The sequence below is a fragment of the Crinia signifera genome, chromosome 4 (genome assembly GCF_055691185.1).
Source record: "Crinia signifera chromosome 4, ASM5569118v1, whole genome shotgun sequence".
Classification (NCBI taxonomy): Eukaryota; Metazoa; Chordata; class Amphibia; order Anura; family Myobatrachidae; genus Crinia; species Crinia signifera.
Genome location: NC_139220.1, coordinates 288,321,759 through 288,342,961, shown reverse-complemented (window position 1 = coordinate 288,342,961; position 21,203 = coordinate 288,321,759). Strand labels below are relative to the sequence as shown.

Sequence of the window (21,203 nt, the reverse complement as noted above, 5' to 3'; positions counted from 1 at the left end):
AGAGCAGGAGCCTGGGGCTGGTTGTTAAAAATCAGGGAACCCCTATTTGTCGGGTTCCCTGATTTTTAATTACCGGCTCCAGCCTCTGTCAGCCTGGTGCTGGTTTCGGCTGTGGGGGGGACCCCACGCCGGTTTTTTATTTATTTATTTATTTAATTTTTTTTTACACCTTGCAGCCTGCACGGATCTGACTGATCCGTGCAGACTGCCTACAAATAATTCGTATTAGCAGCCGTATATACGGCTGCTAATACGAATTCCTACGACATCGGAGGGTTACAAAGCAGTCGTATATGACTGCTTTGTAACTGATCCTCCGGAACACGACTTTGCATACGACTTAAACAGTCGTATGCAGTCGTAGGGAAAATACCAATACGAAAAACTAGGTTTTTCATATTGGTAAATTTCCCCCTACCTGTCATGTGTTACGCTGTCACTGTTAATGTAGGGAAGTGAGATGTGCACAAAAGACTGTGTTTAGGAACTACTGTACAACTTAAAATACCTAAGTTTCCATTAACTATAAGAAGAATTGAAAGTGAAAAATGGTGACAGAGTGGCAGAGAGAACCCCTGATATATCACATGCGGATTACTGAAGTTGAGACAAGGTTAAGGAAAGAAGGGAAGGAAGACCTTGGGCCTGATTCTGGTTCACTTGCAAAAGCAAATTCTCTCTAATGGACAAAACCATGTGTGTGTGGGAGGGGGGGGGGGGGGTCGGGGAGCATAGGTAACATGTGCAGAGAGTTAGATTTGGGTGTTATTTTGTTTCTGTGCAAAGTAAATACTGGCTGCTTTATTTTTACACTGCAATATCAGTTTGAAGTACAAACCCGACCTAAATGTACAGCTGTGTACACACACGGGAGCGGTTTCAGCATATATCGCTGGCAATATGGTCGCTGACGCTCCGACCAGCGACTTCCCCTGCCTCTTCTCCCGGCAGTGTGTCATTTTCATCAGCGACCATCTCTGGTCTCTGATGAAAACGGGACACTGAGCAATATATTACCAGCGATCATATTGCTCCATGTGTATGCACCATAACTCTCTCTGCACATGTTACATCAGCCCCACCTGCAGTGCACATGGTTTTGTTCATTAGAGAGTGAATTTGCCTTTGCGAGTGAACCAGAATAACCCCCTGTGTCTTTATATGCTCAAAATATGCTTATTTGCATGCAGAAAATTTGCAAGTAACAGCACAGCATTGCTAGAGTACACTGGTCGGTGGTGAGTGCGACGTGTGCCTCCATGTGGGAATGTAGTATGATTCTATCTCATAATAAAAATACTCTGAAGTGAAGAGCTGCTGCCTCATCTGTGGCTTTCCTGTGCAATTAAAGTTACAGACTGACATCTCTAGTACACTATGAGTGATCTTGCCATCATATCTTACAGAGAGCCTCACGGACCTCCATATAAAACAGAGAAATGCCCTGCATATTGTGCATTTTACAGTACATAAGTCACTAGCGTGCCCTGTCTCTTACTAAAGGTACCCATAGACGGTCCGTTCCCGGACCGTCCGTTTTGTACTATGCGATGCACGCTCCCGCGCATCACATAGTACGGTACAAAAAGTATGTGCTGCACATACTTTTTGTACTAGCTAAACATCGTATCGGATCGCATTGCATGCACTAGGCATGCGATCCGATACGATGCATGCTAATTAAGACCCAAACGGATCCGTTTAACGGACCGTGTATGGGCCCCTTTAGACATCATCTGGTAGAATGCTGTTGGCCGAGTCTGCTCTTTGTTTTTGTTTTTTAACAATTTTTCATCTATTTCTTTAGCTACGTAAAAGCACGACATTGTTACACAAACCCTTCCCACACTTGTTCTGTCGTGGGATATTTGCTTGTGTTTGCCCTCTCACCAAGCCTTGCATTCCTGGCATTCACCTCTTAATTACTTATTTATTAACAGTTTCTTATATAGCGCACACAGATTCCACAGCGCTTTACAGAGAATATCTGAACATTCACCTCATTCCCTGCCCCAGTGGAGCTTACAATCTATATTCCCTACCACATGAACACATGCACACAGACATTCTAGGGTTAATTTTGTTGGGAGCCAGTTAGCCTACCAGTATATATTTTTTGGATTGTGAGAGGAAACTGGAGTACCCGGAGGAAACCTACGCAAGTACAGGGAGAATATACAAACTCCACACAGTTAGGGCCATGGTGGGAATGGAACCCATGACCTCAGTGCAGTGAGGCAGTAATGCTAACCGTTACACCATCCATACTGTCTACCTCTTCATTATAATGTATTCTGTATATTTTGCTACATTTATTTCTGTATATTTTTCTTATCCTGCTGAATGAAATGATAAATCCTCATAGCTGAAGGTTTGAAATGTTGTCTTTCACAGGAAGCACTGCGGCCAGTAATTGGTGATAAAAGGTTCTGGATTGGGCTGAGAAAGGTCAATAACAAGGATTGGATTTATGTGGATGGAACAGCCCCAGTGTTCACGTAAGTTAGAAATGAAGCAATCTGCTATACACATTTACATACAGTATGGGGGAAATTTACTAAAGGAAATTTGTAAAAAATTGTTGTATTTTTATCCAGAAATACACTTATTTTTGACATTTACTATCCCGAAAATACGGCAATCCGTATTCGTATTGATGTGCTATCAATACGAATACGAATTGCCGTATTTTCGGGATAGTAAATGTAAAAAATAAGTGTATTTCTGGATAAAAATACACCTATTTTTTTTACAAATTTCCTTTAGTAAATTTCCCCCATATGTGCACTATAGTATTTGGCCAACTCCAGAGTGAGAATTCCAGTGAGTACTGTATGTGATTTATGTGGCCATTTAACCCCTTACCGACGCAGCCTGTTTTTGCCTTCCTGACAGAGCCCTTTTTTTCAAATCTGACATGCATCACTTAAGTGGGGATAACTTTTTTTTTCTTTTACTTATCCCAGTGATTTTGAGTGTTTTCTCGTGACACATTGTACTTTAAGTTAGTGGTAAATTTTGGTCGATTCAGTCTGTGTTTTTTTGTGAAAAATACCAAAATGTCGTAAAAAAATTGAAAATTTTGCAATTTGCAAAATGTTAAATTTTCTGCTTGTGAGACAAATAATCATACCACTCAAAATAGTTAATAACTAACATAGACCATATGTATACTTTATGTTTCCATCATTATTTCAACCTCCTTTTAATTTTTTTGGACACTAGGAGGCTTAAAATATGAATAGCAAATTCTCAAATTTTCAAGAAAATTTCAAACACTGATTTTTTTAGGGACCAGTTCAGTTCTGATGTGACTTTGAGGGACTTGTATGTTAGACACCCCCATAAATGATGCCATTTCAAAAACTGCACCCCTCACAGTATTCAAAACAGCATTTTGGAAGTTTGTTAACCCTTTAGGTGTTTCACAGGAATTAAAACAAAGTGTAGGTGAAATTTCAAAATTTCATTTTTTTTGCAGATTTTCAATTTTAATACATTTTTCTAAGGAACATAGTAGATTTTACTAGAGAAATGTGACTAAAAATTGATTCCCCCAATTCTTTTGTTTTCATAAATATCCTATATGTGGCCCTAGTGTGCACGTTGACCAAACCACAGGCTTCATAATAGAAGGAGCACCTACTTGATTTTGGAGCCTCCTTTTTATGAGATTATTTTTTAGGCACCATGTAGGTTTCTAGGCACCATAAGATGCTAAAAGTTAGGAACCCCCCCACAAGTGACCCCATTTTGCAAACTACACCCCTCAGGGAATTCATCTAGGGGTATAGTGTACATTTCAAACCCCCAGGGGTTTCACCAATTTTGGTACAACTGGGCTGTGAAAATGAAAAATTACATTTTTTTACACAAAAATGCAGTTCTGGCTCAAAATTTTTCATTTTCACAAGGAATGAAGGAGACAAAGCACCCCAAAATCTGTGCCCCAATTTCTCCCGAGTACGGCAATGCCTCATATGTGACCAAAAAATACCATTTGGGTGCATGGCAGGACTCAGAAGGGAAGGAGTGATATTTGGATTTTGCAGCACACATTCTGGTGGAATGAATGGTGGGTGCTATGTCGCATTAGCAAGACCCCCGAAGCACCAATACAGTGGAACCCCCCCACAAGTGACCCCATTTTGCAAACTACACCCCTCAGGGAATTCATCTAGGGGTATAGTGTACATTTCAAACCCCCAGGGGTTTCACCAATTTTGGTACAACTGGGCTGTGAAAATGAAAAATTACATTTTTTTACACAAAAATGCAGTTCTGGCTCAAAATTTTTCATTTTCACAAGGAATGAAGGAGACAAAGCACCCCAAAATCTGTGCCCCAATTTCTCCCGAGTACGGAAATGCCTCATATGTGACCAAAAAATACCATTTGGGTGCATGGCAGGACTCAGAAGGGAAGGAGTGATATTTGGATTTTGCAGCACACATTCTGGTGGAATGAATGGTGGGTGCTATGTCGCATTAGCAAGACCCCCGAAGCACCAATACAGTGGAACCCCCCCACAAGTGACCCCATTTTGCAAACTACACCCCTCAGGGAATTCATCTAGGGGTATAGTGTACATTTCAAACCCCCAGGGGTTTCACCAATTTTGGTACAACTGGGCTGTGAAAATGAAAAATTACATTTTTTTACACAAAAATACAGTTCTGGCTCAAAATTTTTCATTTTCACAAGGAATGAAGGAGACAAAGCACCCCAAAATCTGTGCCCCAATTTCTCCCGAGTACGGCAATGCCTCATATGTGACCAAAAAATGGCAGGACTCAGAAGGGAAGGAGTGATATTTGGATTTTGCAGCACAGATTCTGGTGGAATGAATGGTGGGTGCTATGTCGCATTAGCAAGACCCCCGAAGCACCAATACAGTGGAACCCCGCCACAAGTGACCCCATTTTGCAAACTACACCCCTCAGGGAATTCATCTAGAGGTATAGTGTACATTTCAAACCCCCAGGGGTTTCACCAATTTTGGTACAATTGGGCTGTGAAAATGAAAAAATAAATTTTTTACACAAAAATGCAGTTCTGGCTCAAAATTTTTCATTTTCACAAGGAATGAAGGAGACAAAGTACCCCAAAATCTGTGCCCCAATTTCTCCCGAGTACGGCAATGCCTCATATCTGACCAAAAAATACCATTTGGGTGCATGGCAGGACTCAGAAGGGAAGGAGTGATATTTGGATTTTGCAGCACACATTCTGGTGGAATGAATGGTGGGTGCTATGTCGCATTAGCAAGACCCCCGAAGCACGGTGAAATGATGAACCTAATAATCCATAGATGTGTGGTATATTTTAAAGCACTCCTTCATACATAGGCCGGGTTTGTCGGGGCAAGTTTCACAGTGGAAAATAGTTTGCTTTCGTATTCCCTTTTTATAGCAAACTTTGCACCTTTTTTGTGTCCTGCCCTTTTTTCCAGTGGAGGGGATTTTGTTAGGAAAATGCTGCCCTGATACAATACGGGGGCCAGTACTAGAAGTACTGGGGCCAGTACTAGAAGTACTGGGGCCCTCTGCCTGCTGGTTCCCAAATATTAGGCCCTTTATGACTTCCTCTTGAAAGTGCATAAATGTCCCCGTCTGGCTGGTAGAACGGAATAGTACGTAAGCGTTATACAGTGCCATCTGAATGATATACACGGCCAGCTTCTTATACCATATTTTTGTTTTCCGCAGGGCACTGTACGGCTTCAGTACCTGATCTGAAAGATCCACTCCGCCCATGTACTTATTGTAATCAAGGATACAAATAGGTTTTGAGGTGTGGGTACTGGTACCTCGTACAGGGACGGAGGTGGTACTGTCTCCGTGAATTGTTGTCAGTATAAGGACATCCCTCTTGTCCTTAAATTTGACCAACAACATATTTTCGGTGCATATTCCCCTGCTTTCACCCTTTCTCAGTAATTGGGCAACGTGCGTTTTTGGGAGGCCTCTTTGGTTCTTGCGCACAGTACCGCAAGCTGCTGTACCTCTTGAACCAAGGGCCTTAAACAGGGGGATGCTGGTGTAAAAGTTATCCACATAGAGGTGATAACCCTTATCCAGGAAGGGGTGCACTAAATCCCAGACAATCTTTCCACTAACACCTACGAGGGAGGGGGGGCATTCTGGCGGTTCAATTCTTGTGTCCTTCCCTTCATATACCCTAGACCTGTGGGTGTACCCTGAGGTACTTTCGCACAGCTTATACATTTTTATGCCATACCTTGCCCTCTTATTGGGAAGGTACTGGCGGAATTTAACCCTTCCTTTAAAATGTATAAGTGACTCGTCTACACAAATGAATTTTTGGGGGATGTACATCTCAGCAAATTTGGCGCAGAAATGATCAATGACCGGCCTGACTTTGAATAGCCGGTCAAAGGGGGGATCATCTCTGGGTGGGCACTGTGCATTATCGTTGTAATGCAAAAATTTAAGGATCGTCTCAAAACTAGTCCGGGTCATGGCCATACGATGAAGTGGGGTGCTGTACAGAACATCTGTACTCCAATATTGCCTAATTTCTGGCTTTTTAACTATGCCCATATGTAACACCAGACCCCAAAACGTCATCATCTCTACTGCATCTACAGGGGTCCACCTAGCAAATGATGACGTGGGGTTTTGGGCAATAAACTGCTGGGCATATAAATTACTTTGGTCCACCATTAAATTGATAAAATCATCAGAGAAAAAGACTTTGAAAAAGTCAATTTCTTTGAGGCCTGTACTATCAAATTGGATTCCTGGGTTGGCCAAAAACTCAGGAACCTGGGGCTCAAAATTGTCTGGTGGTGGGGTCCATACGAGATCAATCATTGGGGGGGGTCTCAGCTGCTCTACGGGGGCGTCTTTGAGGGGGTCCCTCATCACTAGAGGAGGAAGAGGAGCTTAAGACAAATGCCAATTCATCGCTTACTTCACTGGCTGTGTCAGTGTCAGAGGCAAGAAGGGCATATGCCTCCTCCGCTGAAAACAGTCTTTGCGATGATTGGGACATTTTTATTATTTTTAAGTGTAGTGTTTCAACACGTGTATAGTGTAGGGGGGGGGGTACAAACTTTATTTCAACACGGGGGGTATGTAGTGTGTATGTAGTGCTTTAACACGTGTAAGTTAAAAGAAAAAAAAAAGCTCCTGCGCCAAAAATTGAGCACAGATGTTGGTCAGTAACGTCCGTCACTGATCAGCGCTCAGCGGGCACAGGACACCCACAAAAGCACCGTGGGTGTAAAAACAATTTAAAAAAAAAAAACCACAGCACTCTCCAAAAAAAAAAATTTAAAATAACTGCTGATGAGTCAAAGGCAACAGAAATTTGATAAAAAAAAAAAAATTAGATCAACCCTGTGCCAAAAATGCTGATCAGTGATGTACGTCACTGATCAGCGCTCAGCGACCACAGGACACCCACAAAAGCACCGTGGGTGTAAAAACAATTTAAAAAAAAAAACCCACAGCACTCTCCCAAAAAATTTTTTTTAAAATAACTGCTGATGAGTCAAAGGCAACAGAAATTTGATAAAAAAAAAAAAATAGATCAACCCTGTGCCAAAAATGCTGATCAGTGATGTACCTCACTGATCAGCGCTCAGCAGCCACAAGACACCCACAAAAGCACCGTGGGTGTAAAAACAATTTAAAAAAAAAAAACCACAGCACTCTCCAAAAAAAAAAAACTGCTGATCAGTGATGCAACACTGATTAGCAGTGAGGGGCAGCAGGCACACAACTGTGGGTGCAACCTGACAGGGTATATGTATAAAAAAAAAACCCTGCACCCCAAAAAAGGTGCTGATCAGTTAGTTTATACTGATCAGCACAAAAGGGGGGCAGCAGATACAAAATTATATCACACAATATCTATATCTCTGACACAATGACGCTGCAGCAGCAGCACAAGCAGACAGGAAGCAAGAGCAACCAGGAAGCAACCAGTAGCTGGCAGCACGGATGCCACCAACGCTGATCAGGTCAGTATAGGGCACAGATGGGCACGGAGACCGCTCTGCACGCTGTTCCTGACCGGAATGGCGGCTGCAGGGCTGTCTGCGTTATCTTATTTGAGGTGTAATGGCTGTGATTGGTCCGTCGGTCCGACGGACCAATCACAGCCTTTGGGGGCAGGTGGGGTGAGGTGGGGTGACCACCAGTGACACCCTTACACCCGGTGGTGATTGGTGCTGTACTTAACAGCACCAATCACCACCGATCCCTGTGTCACCGCCGAACGTTATTCGCCGGTACACAGAAAACGCTGTAATTGGCTGTTCACATTGAACAGCCAATCACAGCGATCGCCGATGGGCGGGGGCATCGCTGCCCCCCCTGGGCAATGAGGGAAGATGTCTGCTGTCAGGGACAGCAGACATCGTCCCTCTGTCACCGCGTCTATAGACGCGGTAACAGTTAAATGGCATGACGTACATTTATGCCATGTGTCGGGAAGTACATCCCGACCATGACGTAAATGTACGTCAAATGTCGGGAAGGGGTTAAAAACACAAACAAAATAAAAATAAATAAAAAAATAGCCATTCCTGTCAGTGGAATTACTCAACTCACCTGGGGGCAGATGTATTAAGCCTAGCAAGGAGATAAAGTGGAAGGAGATAACGCACCAGCCAATCAGCTGTGTTTGAAATATGACAGTTGGGAGTTGATTGGCTGGTGCGCTATCCCCTTCCAATTTATCTCCACTTTATCTCCAGTTTATCTCTCCTCCAGGCTCAATATATCTGCCCACAGCTTAATTTTTAAGCTGGGAGATTTGGGATGTTTGCTAGGACGTCTGGAAAGGGGGAGGGACCTGGACTGAGAAGGGGCGTGGTCTCAGTGGGCTTGGCCTCACAACACTTTCTCTGTTATCAGCAATTCCAAGGAGCACTGCAATACACTTAGATGCCATGCACAGAGCAGCAGTGATCACAGGCTCCCTATCTTGCCCTACACTGCACATGGGAGAGTTAAAATGTGCAGAGAGAAATGGATTGGACAGAAGTGCACAAATAAAGCTGCACAGTGTGGGTGGGCTACATGCAAAAGCAGCCAGTATTTGCTTTGCAGCATGGTCTGTCCCGGTGCACAGTTACTCCTATAGATTTGCTTTGCTCCCGGCTGTGTATCAGCTCTATTGTGTCTTGTCTTTGCAGTAACTGGAATAAGGGTGAACCAAATAATGCCGCCAATCGTGAGCACTGTACAGAGATGATAACGGGAGGATGGAACGACTTGGACTGTGGGAATACAATAGACTTCATCTGCGAGAGATCGGCCAACTGCTGACCAAGAGCAATGTTACGAGCCATGTCCAAATCATTGTCATACAAAGGGCATCTATATAACCCAGAATAGACCCCTTTTCCGTCCCTTTAAGGGCTATTTGAGTTCTGCGTGATACGCCACGGAACATAACGCCACATAAATCAATATTACAGTAGGCACCGACATCACAAGATTTCTCATGCATCTCTATGGGGTACAAGGGAGCAGTGCTGATGGCCGCAATGTGCTGTTCTGAAACAAAACATTGCGGCCGTCACGCAGAACTGGTTTGCTCTGTGAATCTTTAAACTTTTGCTGAAGCTCAGCTAACAAGTACATTTAGAACAGATTACAATAAAATACCATGTTTTCCTTTATGAATCGCCTACAGCAGTGGTTCCCAAACTGTGTGCCGTGGCTCCCTGGGGTACCTCGGAGCACTGGCAAGGGTGCCACGGGTTGGTGGTCCTGGACCAATTCAAATTATTTACATACTTGCCTACCCTCCCAGAATGGCCGGGAGGGTCCCGCAAATTGGGTTCCCCTTCTGGCTCCCCGGGAAGGTGGGGCCAGGAGGGGTGCCGTGGCATTTTTACCACAGCCACGGCACCCCCCCCCCCCCTTCCCCGCGGTATAAAATGCAGATTTTCGTGGGTCCGCGGGAGGGGCTAAAATGACACGAATCACGTAATTTTGTGTCGTTTTAGCCCCTCCCCCATCCACAGACCCGCAAATTAATGCGGCTGCTTCTCGTGGGGGCGGGGCTATGCAACGTCAATATCGCCCCGCCCCCCGAAACTTCGCCTCGTCCCGCCCCACATTCACTCCTCTCCGGGCTTCTCCCGGAGAGGAGTTTTTAAAAGTCGGCAAGTATTATTATTTATGATCAAATATTTATGGACAAAACCAGTGCTGGTGGCTGCCAATCATAAAATGTGTACAATCAGCAGCCAATCCTGCCCTTTACCACATAACTGACCCTAAGAAGCGCATATAAACACAATCTAATTAATTTTATATATATTTTTGTGCCTTGGAAAAATTCTGATAGGGTGCCGAAAAAAGATTGGGAACCCCCGGCCTACAGTACAGTTTATGGCCTGATCAAATTTCAGCTCACATAGTTTTTTTAATCTTATCCATGTTCCCAACTATTAGTGTAGAAATCAGTATGGGGGACAGGCGGCCTTTGTGTTGTATGTATTCATGTTTTCTTGTATTCTTGAGCACAAATGAGAAGGACACAAACCAAATATTCATAGCAGGGAAACGCTTGATTACGTGTGCTAGACCTACTGTATCATCATTTCTTGTTATCGTTTCAGTACTGTACATGTTTATTTTCTAGGATATGAAATGTAAAATATTGTGTCCTCGTATTTGTTATATATAAAAGCTGTGATGCCAGGAGAATTACTAAGAAAGCAATGACTTAATGCAAAGTACTGGTATGGAAAGCCGTCCACCCCATCGCTCATGCAGATGAGCGCACATTGGCTGCGGATGATGCGGGAGTGGGCACCTCAAGTGGCAAAACTGATCTGCTTTCAGCTGGAAGTCGCCCAGTGTGTATGGGCCTTAAAGGATTTTTAGCAGCTGTATCTGTGTTATGGTGTGTACACACTTGTACAATCATGACTATATTACAATTTAGACTATCTGCATACAATATATTTAGACTATGCATTCAATTTAGTCTATATAGTGCAGATCTGCACTATATAGTCTATGCAGCTAAGACTTTCTGGCTGCGATACGGGAGAACGCATCGGGATCGCAAGGGTTAAAACGCATACAATCTGCATGAGATCCAGATGAGATTTTGACTATATAGTCAAAATCTCATGCACATTGTACAAGAATGTGCAACTGCAGGGGAATTAAACTAATCTCATACACTTGTGGTATTGTGGGTGTAACTGGGCGTTCACTTGTAAGATGTGTGCCGTGGGGGTGCAGCAGGTGCAGCGCCGGCCTTATCCAATTTGATATCCTAGGCAAGATTTAGGTACCCCCCCCCCCAAACACACACATACACACACGCATTAGAATAAACATCCATTCGCAGCTTTGTGCACGCTCCCCTGTGCGAACGCACAGGGGAGCGTGTCAATCAGAATCAGGCCCATAATGTTTAGCCACCAGGGTGCCCTTCAGTAAAAGATCATGCAAATGTTTGATTTAAATAGTTAAAATATATATGGATGTTGCGTTTACTCACTATAAATATAGATCTGTACTGCGCCACAGTCCGCCCATGAAGTTCTCTCTTCCAGTGGTACTGGGAGGAGGAGTGTGTGGTGGTGAGCCAAGTGACTGTAGTGCTTGAAGTCAAACTGAATTTGCAAAGGATTATGGGAGGAGGAGCGGCTGCTGGGCATGCGTGCAGGTGAGTGGGTGGGCGCGGCGCCGGTCGTGCAGCTGAGAGCCGGAGGTGCTGACATTTGGCTGAGAGTCTGCCGCCCCTAGGCATATGCCGATGCCCTAGGCAATTGCCTAGTATGCCTATGCCTAGGGCCGGCTCTGAGCAGGTGGATTTGTGAGTAATTCAGTGTTGAGCACATGCAAAGATCTGGCAGACACAGACACAGCTTCCTCCATTCTGCAGTGCTGAGGTAAAATCTGACCTCAGGGGGCGGGGCTTACATACAGCAGGTGCATGTGACCATAATGATGACTTGGGGACAAGCCAATAGTCTAGTCTTGATGAGGATTTGTGTTGGTGGGAGTAGATGGTGTACTCCCTTGATGTAGGGTGGAGAAACCTCCAAGAGTCTATTATTGTAAATTGTCTATAAGTAAAGATAAACTAGGGGGGGGGTCCTTGTCTGCGGCTGCCACCAATGCTAACATCAGTGGCATCCAGTGCTGGATCCATTGTGATATTAAGATCCCCACCGATAATTAGCGGTTCCTCCGCCCAGTCTTGTAAGTGGGTGAACATATCTGAAAAAAATGCAGCATTTGGGCAGGTAGGAGCGTATAGACAGACCAGAGTATATTTTTCACCTTCCATGGTGACCTTTAAAAACAAGAATCTGCCCTCTGGATCATCCCATTCCTGCGTAATCTCATAAGACAGGTTTTTACTGAATAATATTAGTACCCCTCTCGATTTTGATTTGTAAGAAGCGTATTTGAAATCTTTTAGCCATTTATCTCTTAAGACATTAGAACCTCCCGCTTTCCAGTGGGACTCCTGAATAAATACTACATCAGGTTTGAAGGTCCTAAGGTGTCAAAGTATTTTTTTCCTCTTTATCGGTGTGTTTAGGCCTTCCACATTCCACGTCAGTAATTTTATGTTAGTTTTACCTATCTTAATGGTGTTTGCCATATTAACCAATACCTTTTCTATGTGTGTCAATTATGGATTTATATATTTTAAGACATCCCCTCTTGTCCCAGCCGTCAGGATAGGAAACACTTGAATTAACATGAAAACTAGCAGCCTTGCAGTGGACAAACATAATATATAGTACGGTTAGATATAGAGCATCATTTACAGAAATCAGCAATGAAATTACTTTGACATGTATCACAGTACATTTTCTTGCTTTTTGTACCCAACACGGGGGATTAACATATCCCCCCTTGTAATATAAGAAGTAAACAGATATGAATACGCATTCGGCAAATCAGCCGCATGTGTATCAAAACGTGACCTAAATATTGGTTGCAGGATGAACAGCCAACTTAGTAGTGTGGAAACAAAGAAATAAGTAACAAAAACTAAACCATCAGGAGGTTCTAGGAACAGCCCCATGGTGGAAGAGATAAAGCATAGTTACGTTTTTAACGAATATTGTGGTGCCGGTGTAGAGTCTTCAGCCCAACTCCCCATCAAGGGACTGTAAGACGTTCTTGGCTGGTTGAATATCGTCAAAATAAATCGGCCTGTCATTATGGATGATCCTTAGCTTTGCCGGATAGAGTAGGGCAAATCTCACTCCACGGTCAAATAGTTCCTTGCAGATTGTTGTAAATTCTCTGCGACGGATGAGACCTGAAACGAAAAGTCCTGGAAGAGGAGTAATCTGGATTCCTCATAGAACACATCTTTCTTTTTCCGATAGGCCTCCAGGATTCTTAGTTTGTCTAGGTAGTTTATTAGCTTAAAGATGACTGGTCTTGGTATTTGATGCTGTGAGGATCTTTTCTCTGGGCCTATTCTGTGAGCCCTTTCAACTATGATAGGACCATCTTTCACTCTTATGTTTAGGGCTTCAGGTAACCAAGTGTTTATCAGGTGCAGTAGGTCTTTGGGCTTGACCGTTTCAGGAACTCCGATTAGGCGCGGATTGTTACGTCGGTTTCGATTTTCAATATCTTCTAATTTCTCCTGCATCGCTGTTATGGTGGTAGTCTGGTCAGCGAGGAGAGTTTTTGCCTCTTGGAGCTCATCCTCCAATGTGGAGATTCGCTCCTCAGCCTCATCCAGCCTAGTTGCGTGTTGTTTCAGTTGGCTCACCGCTGTGTTGATTGCTTCAGTGAGTGGAGCCAGTTTGGCATCCAAGAGAGGGAATAGAATTTCCTATATTTATTTTGCCCTTTGGGCAGGGGAGGTGGGGAGGGACTGGGAAGATTTGTTATCGGCCAGAGGGTCGGTTGGGCTAGGAAATTGTGGCGACGCTGGGGATCCCATGTTTTGTTGTTTGTCCTTCGCCTTGTGCCCCACCTGCAGTGCACATGGTTTTACCCATTTTCCAAACAAATCTGTCCTGCGATCAGATCTGAATAAGGCATACTTGCCTATCTGACCCTCTCCATGCGGGAGAAAATGCTCTGTTTCTGGACTTCCCTGGTAATGTATGATTGCCATCACCTGTGGTGAGCTAGGTAAAGGTGTTTTACCACAGGTGATGGCAATCATACATTACCAGGGAAGTCCAGGAACGGAGCATTCTCTCCCTGAAGGATACCATCAGGGGATACGGTCATTGGGTCACCAGGAAGTTGTTAGACAGTCATTAGGTCGACATCATTAGGTCAGCATGTGTTTAGGTCGACATGCAGGAAGGTCGACATGGGTTGGGTTGACTGGGTCATTATGTCAACATTGGTTAGGTCGACAGTCAAAAGGTCGACGTGGTTTTTCACTGTTTCTTGAGCCTAAACGTGCCGACAGGCGGTATTTCATGCCCTACCAACCACTAGGGCATGGTGGGAGAATAAAATAGTGTGCTGAGCGCAGCGAGGCACCAAGCCCGAAGCATGGCGAGTGCAGCGAGCTATGCGAGGGGTCACGGTGAACTTTAACCTGTGTCCATGTCGACTGTGATGACATTTGGGTCAAAAAACTGGGAAAAAACCCATGTCGACCTTGTGACTGTCGACCTAACCCATGTCGACCTGATGACCCTGTAGACCTTATGACCATGTTGACCTAACCCATGTCGACCTAAATGCATGTCGACCGAATGACTGTCTAACAACTTGCTGGTGACCAACTGATCCACACCCAGGGTCAGGTAGGTAACCCTGTTTTAAATGAATTGTGTTACATACATACCTGCCGACTTTTGCAAACTCCTCTCTGGGAGAAGCCCTGAGAGGAGTGAAAGGGGGGCGGGAAGAGGCTTCGTTTTGGGGGCGGGGCGAGGCTAACGTCACCAAGCCCCGCCCCCATGACAGACAGCCGCATCAATTTTCGGGTCCTTGGATGGGGGAGGGGCTAAAATCACGTCATTTTAGCCCCGCCCCCTCCCAGCGGATCCGCAAAATTCGTAATTTTATACCGCAGGGAGGGGGGGGGGGGGGCAGGGGCTGTGGGGAAAATTCGGGAGACTTGCCCCCTTTCCCGGGGGGCCGGGAGGGGGACCTGATTTGCAGGACCCTCTGGGAGGGTAGGCAAGTAGGGTTACATATTGTTTATGACATAATTTCTCCTGGAACCCTGAAAGAACGTTTGTTGTGGTAGCAACAACTTCTGTCTCTGCATTAAAACCAGTGGCGTAACTATAAATTTTGCTCCCCCCTGCTAAAAAAATTGTGGCGCCCCCCCCCCCCCCCCACACACACACACACAAAAAAATATATATATATATTTATATATATATATATATATATATATATATATATTTTGCCAGGATGCATGTACTCACTAAGAGTGGAAAGAGACAAAAGGACAACAGAAAGAGAAAAGACATGGGAGAGCGGGACAGCAGAAAGAGCAGAGAGAGAGATAAGGACAGCAGAGAGAGAGAGAGAGAGAGAGATAAGGACAGCAGAGAGAGAGAGAGAGAGAGAGAGAGAGAGATAAGGACAGCAGAGAGAGAGAGAGAGATAAGGACAGCAGAGAGAGAGAGAGAGAGATAAGGACAGCAGAGAGAGAGAGAGAGAGAGAGAGAGAGATATAAGAACAGCAGAGAGAGAGATAAGGACAGCAGAGAGAGATAAGGACAGCAGAGAGAGAGATAAGGACAGCAGAGAGAGATAAGGACAGCAGAGAGAGATAAGGACAGCAGAGAGAGATAAAGAAAGCAGAGATAAGGACAGCAATCATTTAGACAATCAGTGTACCGTAGAGGCAGCGGCCATTGTCCCGTGGAGGCTGCAGTGGGAAGCAGGGCATCACATTAGGGAGCAGACCTTCCGGCGACCTCCCTACGCCCCTGCTCCTGTGCCCCCTTCTCCTTCAGCAAGTGGCTGTGGGTCCCGGCTGCATCTTCTCCTGCCTCCTCCTGTACTCTGCCGGCTCGGGATGTGACGTGCTGGCATCACACCGCGCTCTCCCCCGCCCTGCGCTGTACTGACTCAGGAGGAGTACAGCGCAGGGCGGGGGAGAGCATGGTGTGACGCCAGCACGTCACATCGTGAGCCGGCCAGACGAGCATTGATATGGGTGGGCTGAGCCAGCCACCAGTTGACGGTCGGTGGGACTGGACCGGAATCTATGCCGGGGATGCAGGCAGGGCTGGCATTAGAAATCTTGGGGCCCCATACATTGATATCTGTGGGGTCCCGCCCTACCCCTACCTAGTGAGGATGGTTAAGCGCTAGCGCGGAGAGTTAGGCCCTAGTTGGGAGGGTTAAGCTGCTAGGGTAGGGGGGTTAGGCTGGTAGGGGAGGGGGACTAGGCTGCAGGAAGGGGGGATAAGGGGGGCAGGGGGAGGGATTCCCTCCTTTGGGATGCTGGTGTCAGTATTGTGACCGCTGGCATCCCAACACCTGTCATCCAGATGTATCCCATATACTGTACCTACACACACATATAAACATATATATATATATATATATATATATATATATATATATATGTAACCCCCCCCACACACACATGTACATACATACATACATAAGCATATATACCTACACATACATATACAGTACATACACATATATACATTTGACATACTGTGAAATGGTGAGGGAAGGGTTCTATGACCCATGGGTACTCACTGTTGGTACAGACAGGATGTCTCTTAGCTGTAGGGACCAAGGGCCGTCAGCCTTTGGCAGAAACTTTGTAAGTGTGGATGCCAACTCGGACTGTGCATGAACCCCATCACTGCCAGGAGAAGATCGGGACGGGGATGTCCCTCGTATCCTCTGACATCTGCTCCCTCCAACTGCACCGCAGGCTGCGCATATTGCTGGGCAGGCAGCGGCGCTAATGACTGGCAGCGGGGCTCCTGAGCGGACACAGCATGTCTCCTGACGGGGACAGTTCAGCGGTGGGGCTGCAGGGGGCTGACGGCAGCTGATGCCACTGCCTTGCAGTAGTTGCTGGCGCAGGCAGGAGACGGGGCTGCTCCGCGAACGTCCTCTGTGTCCAGTGATTTGTAAAGGCCGGCACAGCGTAATCGGAGCGGGACTCGGTAAGGGAAAGGGGAGGGATATTGGTGCAGCAGCCCCCATGCTCCCTGTACGTGTCCCTCATATCTGACCCTTGGGGCCCCTCTGACCCTTGGGGCCCAGTACAGGTGTCCCCCTTGACCCCCCCTGCGCCGGGCCTGGATGCGGGGTGGGCAGCGGCAGTATAAAGTGCTGAATGCCGGCGCCCACACAGACAGCGCTGCCACTCGCTCCCCCAAGCATTGGCGGTGGCTGCCTTAGTGTAGTTACGCCCCTGATTAAAACATCTCACAGTGTTTGTAGGTTTTTGTAAAGTTAATATGAAAAGTAAAGTGTGATAGAAACTGCTGACTCAAGTGCAAATTCTGTGTTCCTGGGAACGAAATTCTCTTAATAGTGCCTACTGTAAGTTACCTATTGATAACATTGCTGGCTTCTCCACTGACACAACAAATATCATCAAGGGTTTGCATGAAAGTTATGCAACAAACATTGGGTTGGAATTTCCATGGGTTGTTTATTATCAAATGTGCATATCACAAGTCACCTCGCATCCTGTCATGCCTGTAAGCATCTTCCCCTGTCATGTGATCAGACTGGAATGTGTTTGCCATGTGCGAGGATAGGAAAAGCATTAACTACTCATTGCAACTGACTTAAACGAGAGAGGGCGGCCTTCTGTGCCCCTGCCAAACCGTCCCAATCAACCCTCCCCCCGAAATCATACTCTGAGACAAGCTTTGGGTTTTAAACATCCTAGCATCTGATGTGTGTGACCTCATATAGCATGTATATACATCACATTTCAAAACTTACAAACTAAACCTGAAATAAAGACTCGGAGACTTAGGTTTGGCAGAAATTGTTAGCTTATTTATTTTAGCACTTTTAAGCTAGATTAATTTATTAATGGTGGCTCAGAAAGAACGGCTAATTAACTAAGCTCCACCCACACAATCTGCATACGTAATCAAGCCTACCCTAACAAGCGATATCCGCTCGACCTACTGCCTTGACTACCCACCCATCAGGGTGGGGTCGCTGTCCCTGAGCGGGTGATCCAGCAAAGGCCTAAGCCAATGAGAGGCGAGCGCACCGAAAAGGGTACTTATGTAGTATCTGGGCGCCCGATTTTAAGATTGGGTCGGAAAATCTAATCGCATCGAAATTGCATGCGAGATCGCATGCGAGATCGCATGCAATCCGATGCGATTCGATTTTTGATAGGATTCAATGTTAACAAGGTCCTGTTCATTTCCTCACTATCCAAGTGGGCATAGAGTTGATTTTATATAGCGTGGCGAGCGCAGCGAGCCCCACGAGTGGCCGCGGATTAGATAAAATGTTTTCCGCGTCCCCTCGCGGGGCTCACTGCGCTCGCCACGCTTCGGGCTCGGTAGCTCGCTGCGCTCGCCACACTATATAAAATCAACTCTATGCCCACTTGGATAGTGGGGAAATGAACAGGACCTTGTTAACATTGAATCCTATGAAAAATTGCATCGGATTGCATGCGATCTCGCATGCAGTTTCGATGCGATTTTGCCGAAAAATTGTGTCGAATCGCATCTGATTGTATGCCTTAAGGTAAGGCATACAATCACAAAATCGGGCGCCCAGATACTACATAAGTACCCCGAAAAGCAAACATATACGTAGCATCATCATTTGAATAAGAACTAATTCTATTAACCTGCCGTTCTTTCCCACCTATCAGCCAACGCAACTAAACACCCACCCAACCATAATAACACAAGGGAGGGAGGGAGGGAGGGAAAACTTTCAGGAAAGAGAGGAAGACTCCTCCCTTTCCTGCACTGATATCCCAGCTAACACTGCCCTTCCATAAGTCCTTATTGGACCCAGGGCCGGTGCAAGGCACCAGAGCGCCCCAGGCAAGTCGGGGTGGGGGCACCCCGGTGTCTGCCGCCCGGGTACCTGTCCTGCGGCGCTGTAAAGCTGGCGGCGGCGGCGGGTCCCTGCAGTCAATAAGAAATAACGAGCGCTATCCGCCGGGCTATGTGGAAGCGCTTCTGTTTTGGAAACACTGGCCGCACGGCGCACGCTGATTGGCTGAATCTCAGCCAATCAGCGTGCGGCCAGTGTTTCCAAAACAGAAGCGCTTCCGCATAGCCCGGCGGATACCACTCATTATTTCTTATTGACTGCAGGGACCCCCCGCTGCCGCCAGATTTTACGCACATATACGCCGCAGGACAGGTACCCGGGCGGCAAGGGGGGGCAAAATACCGCCCTCCAGTGGCCTAGATTTGCCTAGTGGTGGCGCCGGCCCTGATTGGACCCCCGAGTCACATGCTTCCCTAGGTCACACAACAGCCTTGGATGTTTAACCCACTCCATGCCTATTGCAGTCATTACGTTATTCAAATCATTGGCCATAGTTTTATTCACAATCCTTAAGCAAAGTTCTGCAGGGTGAGGACAGAGAGCGGTGGGCAAGGTGCAAGAGCCAATCAATACCGGTTATTGATTTTGCACCGGGGCGTGCCACATACCTATGTGGTTGGCCCTCGGCAACGCCCCCCATCCTGTTTTCGGGAGTCAGCCCCCACAGATCACTCTTGCTTGGTGCGCAGTCGATGGCCCGCCGTCGGAAGCTGGAGCCTGGCGTGCGGCACTGTGCCAAGGGTGAATCTGCCACCTCAGCTGGTTCCCCTCCTCCGCCTGCCTTGCGCACCGCCTCTTCCCGCCCTGCAACATACATCAATGCAACCACTGTGACATAGTACATAACTCATACAAAATATCACTGCAACAACTGCGACATAGCACATACTGTAAAAATTTAGCATTACAGTATCGACTTGACATGTATAAACCTCATCACGCACTTATGCCATAAAAAGGGGTGGGTGGGATTGTGCTCCAGTGCTGTGTGCCCGGCCTCCTCCCCTGCCCCTGTCTTTTAACCCATTCCCGGCCACGCCATCCCCCCAGGTGCCTCACTGGCTGCCCTTGTCCCCCCAGGTGTGAAAAGGGGGACGGCGATACCAGCCCAACTACCCCCCCCCCCTGTTGTGCCGGGTCGCCGGTCGCGCGGCCTGCCACTTCGGTGCCATACCAGCGCCTGTGCTTCCTATTGCTCGCTGGGCTGCATGTGTTCAAAGCCCAGGGAGCAGGTTAGCACAGCCCCGCCATCAGAGCCCCTGTGCAGTGCTGTGAACGGATGTGTACGGGTCATAGTTGCCTACCCTCCTGCATTCTGCAGGATGCTCCCTGAAATAGCAGCAATCTCCCTCTCTCCCTCATTAGTCTAGCAATCTCCCTCATTTCACCTAGCCCACATTACACTATTACATTTATTGGTGAAAAAGGAATGAGAGACAGATACATTTACATTGAATCATCAGCACAATTTCCCAGCACTTTACCAAATATAGTAGCGCTTACTAACTGCTTTGGGACTCATCTATATTTGGATATAAGTCATGTTAAAATATTCCTCTCAGATGTAGCAGTGCACACCCACAATCTTTTTTTCACAATCTCTCCATATATGGATGTAGACACACCCTTTGGGTGGAGCATGACACCCCCCCTCAATGGAGCACTTTGCAAAATTCTATTACCAACTATAATCTCCCTGAAACCAGTTTTCAAGTAGGCAAGTTAGGTACAGGTGCACATCCGTTCCCTAACCCCCACACAGAGGAGAAATCTTTCAACGGTTACTTACCATCGAAGGATTTCTCCTCCTTTACCCGGCTCTCGCAGCTGCCACGTTACCCAGGAATCACTCAGCGACTGCTGGGTTTGAAGCGAAATTGGGCAGGCGCCGAAGTTATGCACCCTCCCCGAACAGGCAAAGGAAGGCCTGCATTAGCTTGGGCCCTACCAGCATTTTTATGGGCACGGACACCATTTTTGTGGGCATGCCACCACCTGTCGATTCAGGCTGTGATCGCTTTGCCAAAGAAGAAATTGGCCTGAAGGCGTTTACAGCTGGGCCCTGCACATTTGCATTACTGACAATGCGCAGGAGCATTCGAGCCACCATCAGAAGAGGGAAGAATTTTTTTACACAAATTTATAAAATTAAGAGCATTTAGACTAGATTCAGTATAATTGTATAAAAAAATGATAAAAATGTGTTAATTAAGTAAC

The 21,203-nt window shown here is 46.3% G+C and overlaps 1 protein-coding gene across 3 annotated transcripts in view; it reads left to right on the top strand.

The window, feature by feature from the left end:
* Nucleotides 1–12,566, top strand: part of LOC146075584 (CD209 antigen-like protein C) — a 52,162-nt gene extending 39,596 nt beyond the window's left edge. For all 3 annotated transcript variants that reach the window (XM_083184958.1, XM_083184957.1, XM_083184955.1), the window contains 2 exons: nucleotides 2,395–2,498; nucleotides 9,170–12,566. In XM_083184958.1, the coding sequence (XP_083041084.1) occupies nucleotides 2,395–2,498; nucleotides 9,170–9,302 (237 nt within the window). In that variant the 3' untranslated portion in view covers nucleotides 9,303–12,566. The remainder of the gene's footprint in view (nucleotides 1–2,394; nucleotides 2,499–9,169) is intronic.
* The last annotated feature ends 8,637 nt before the right edge of the window (nucleotides 12,567–21,203 follow it).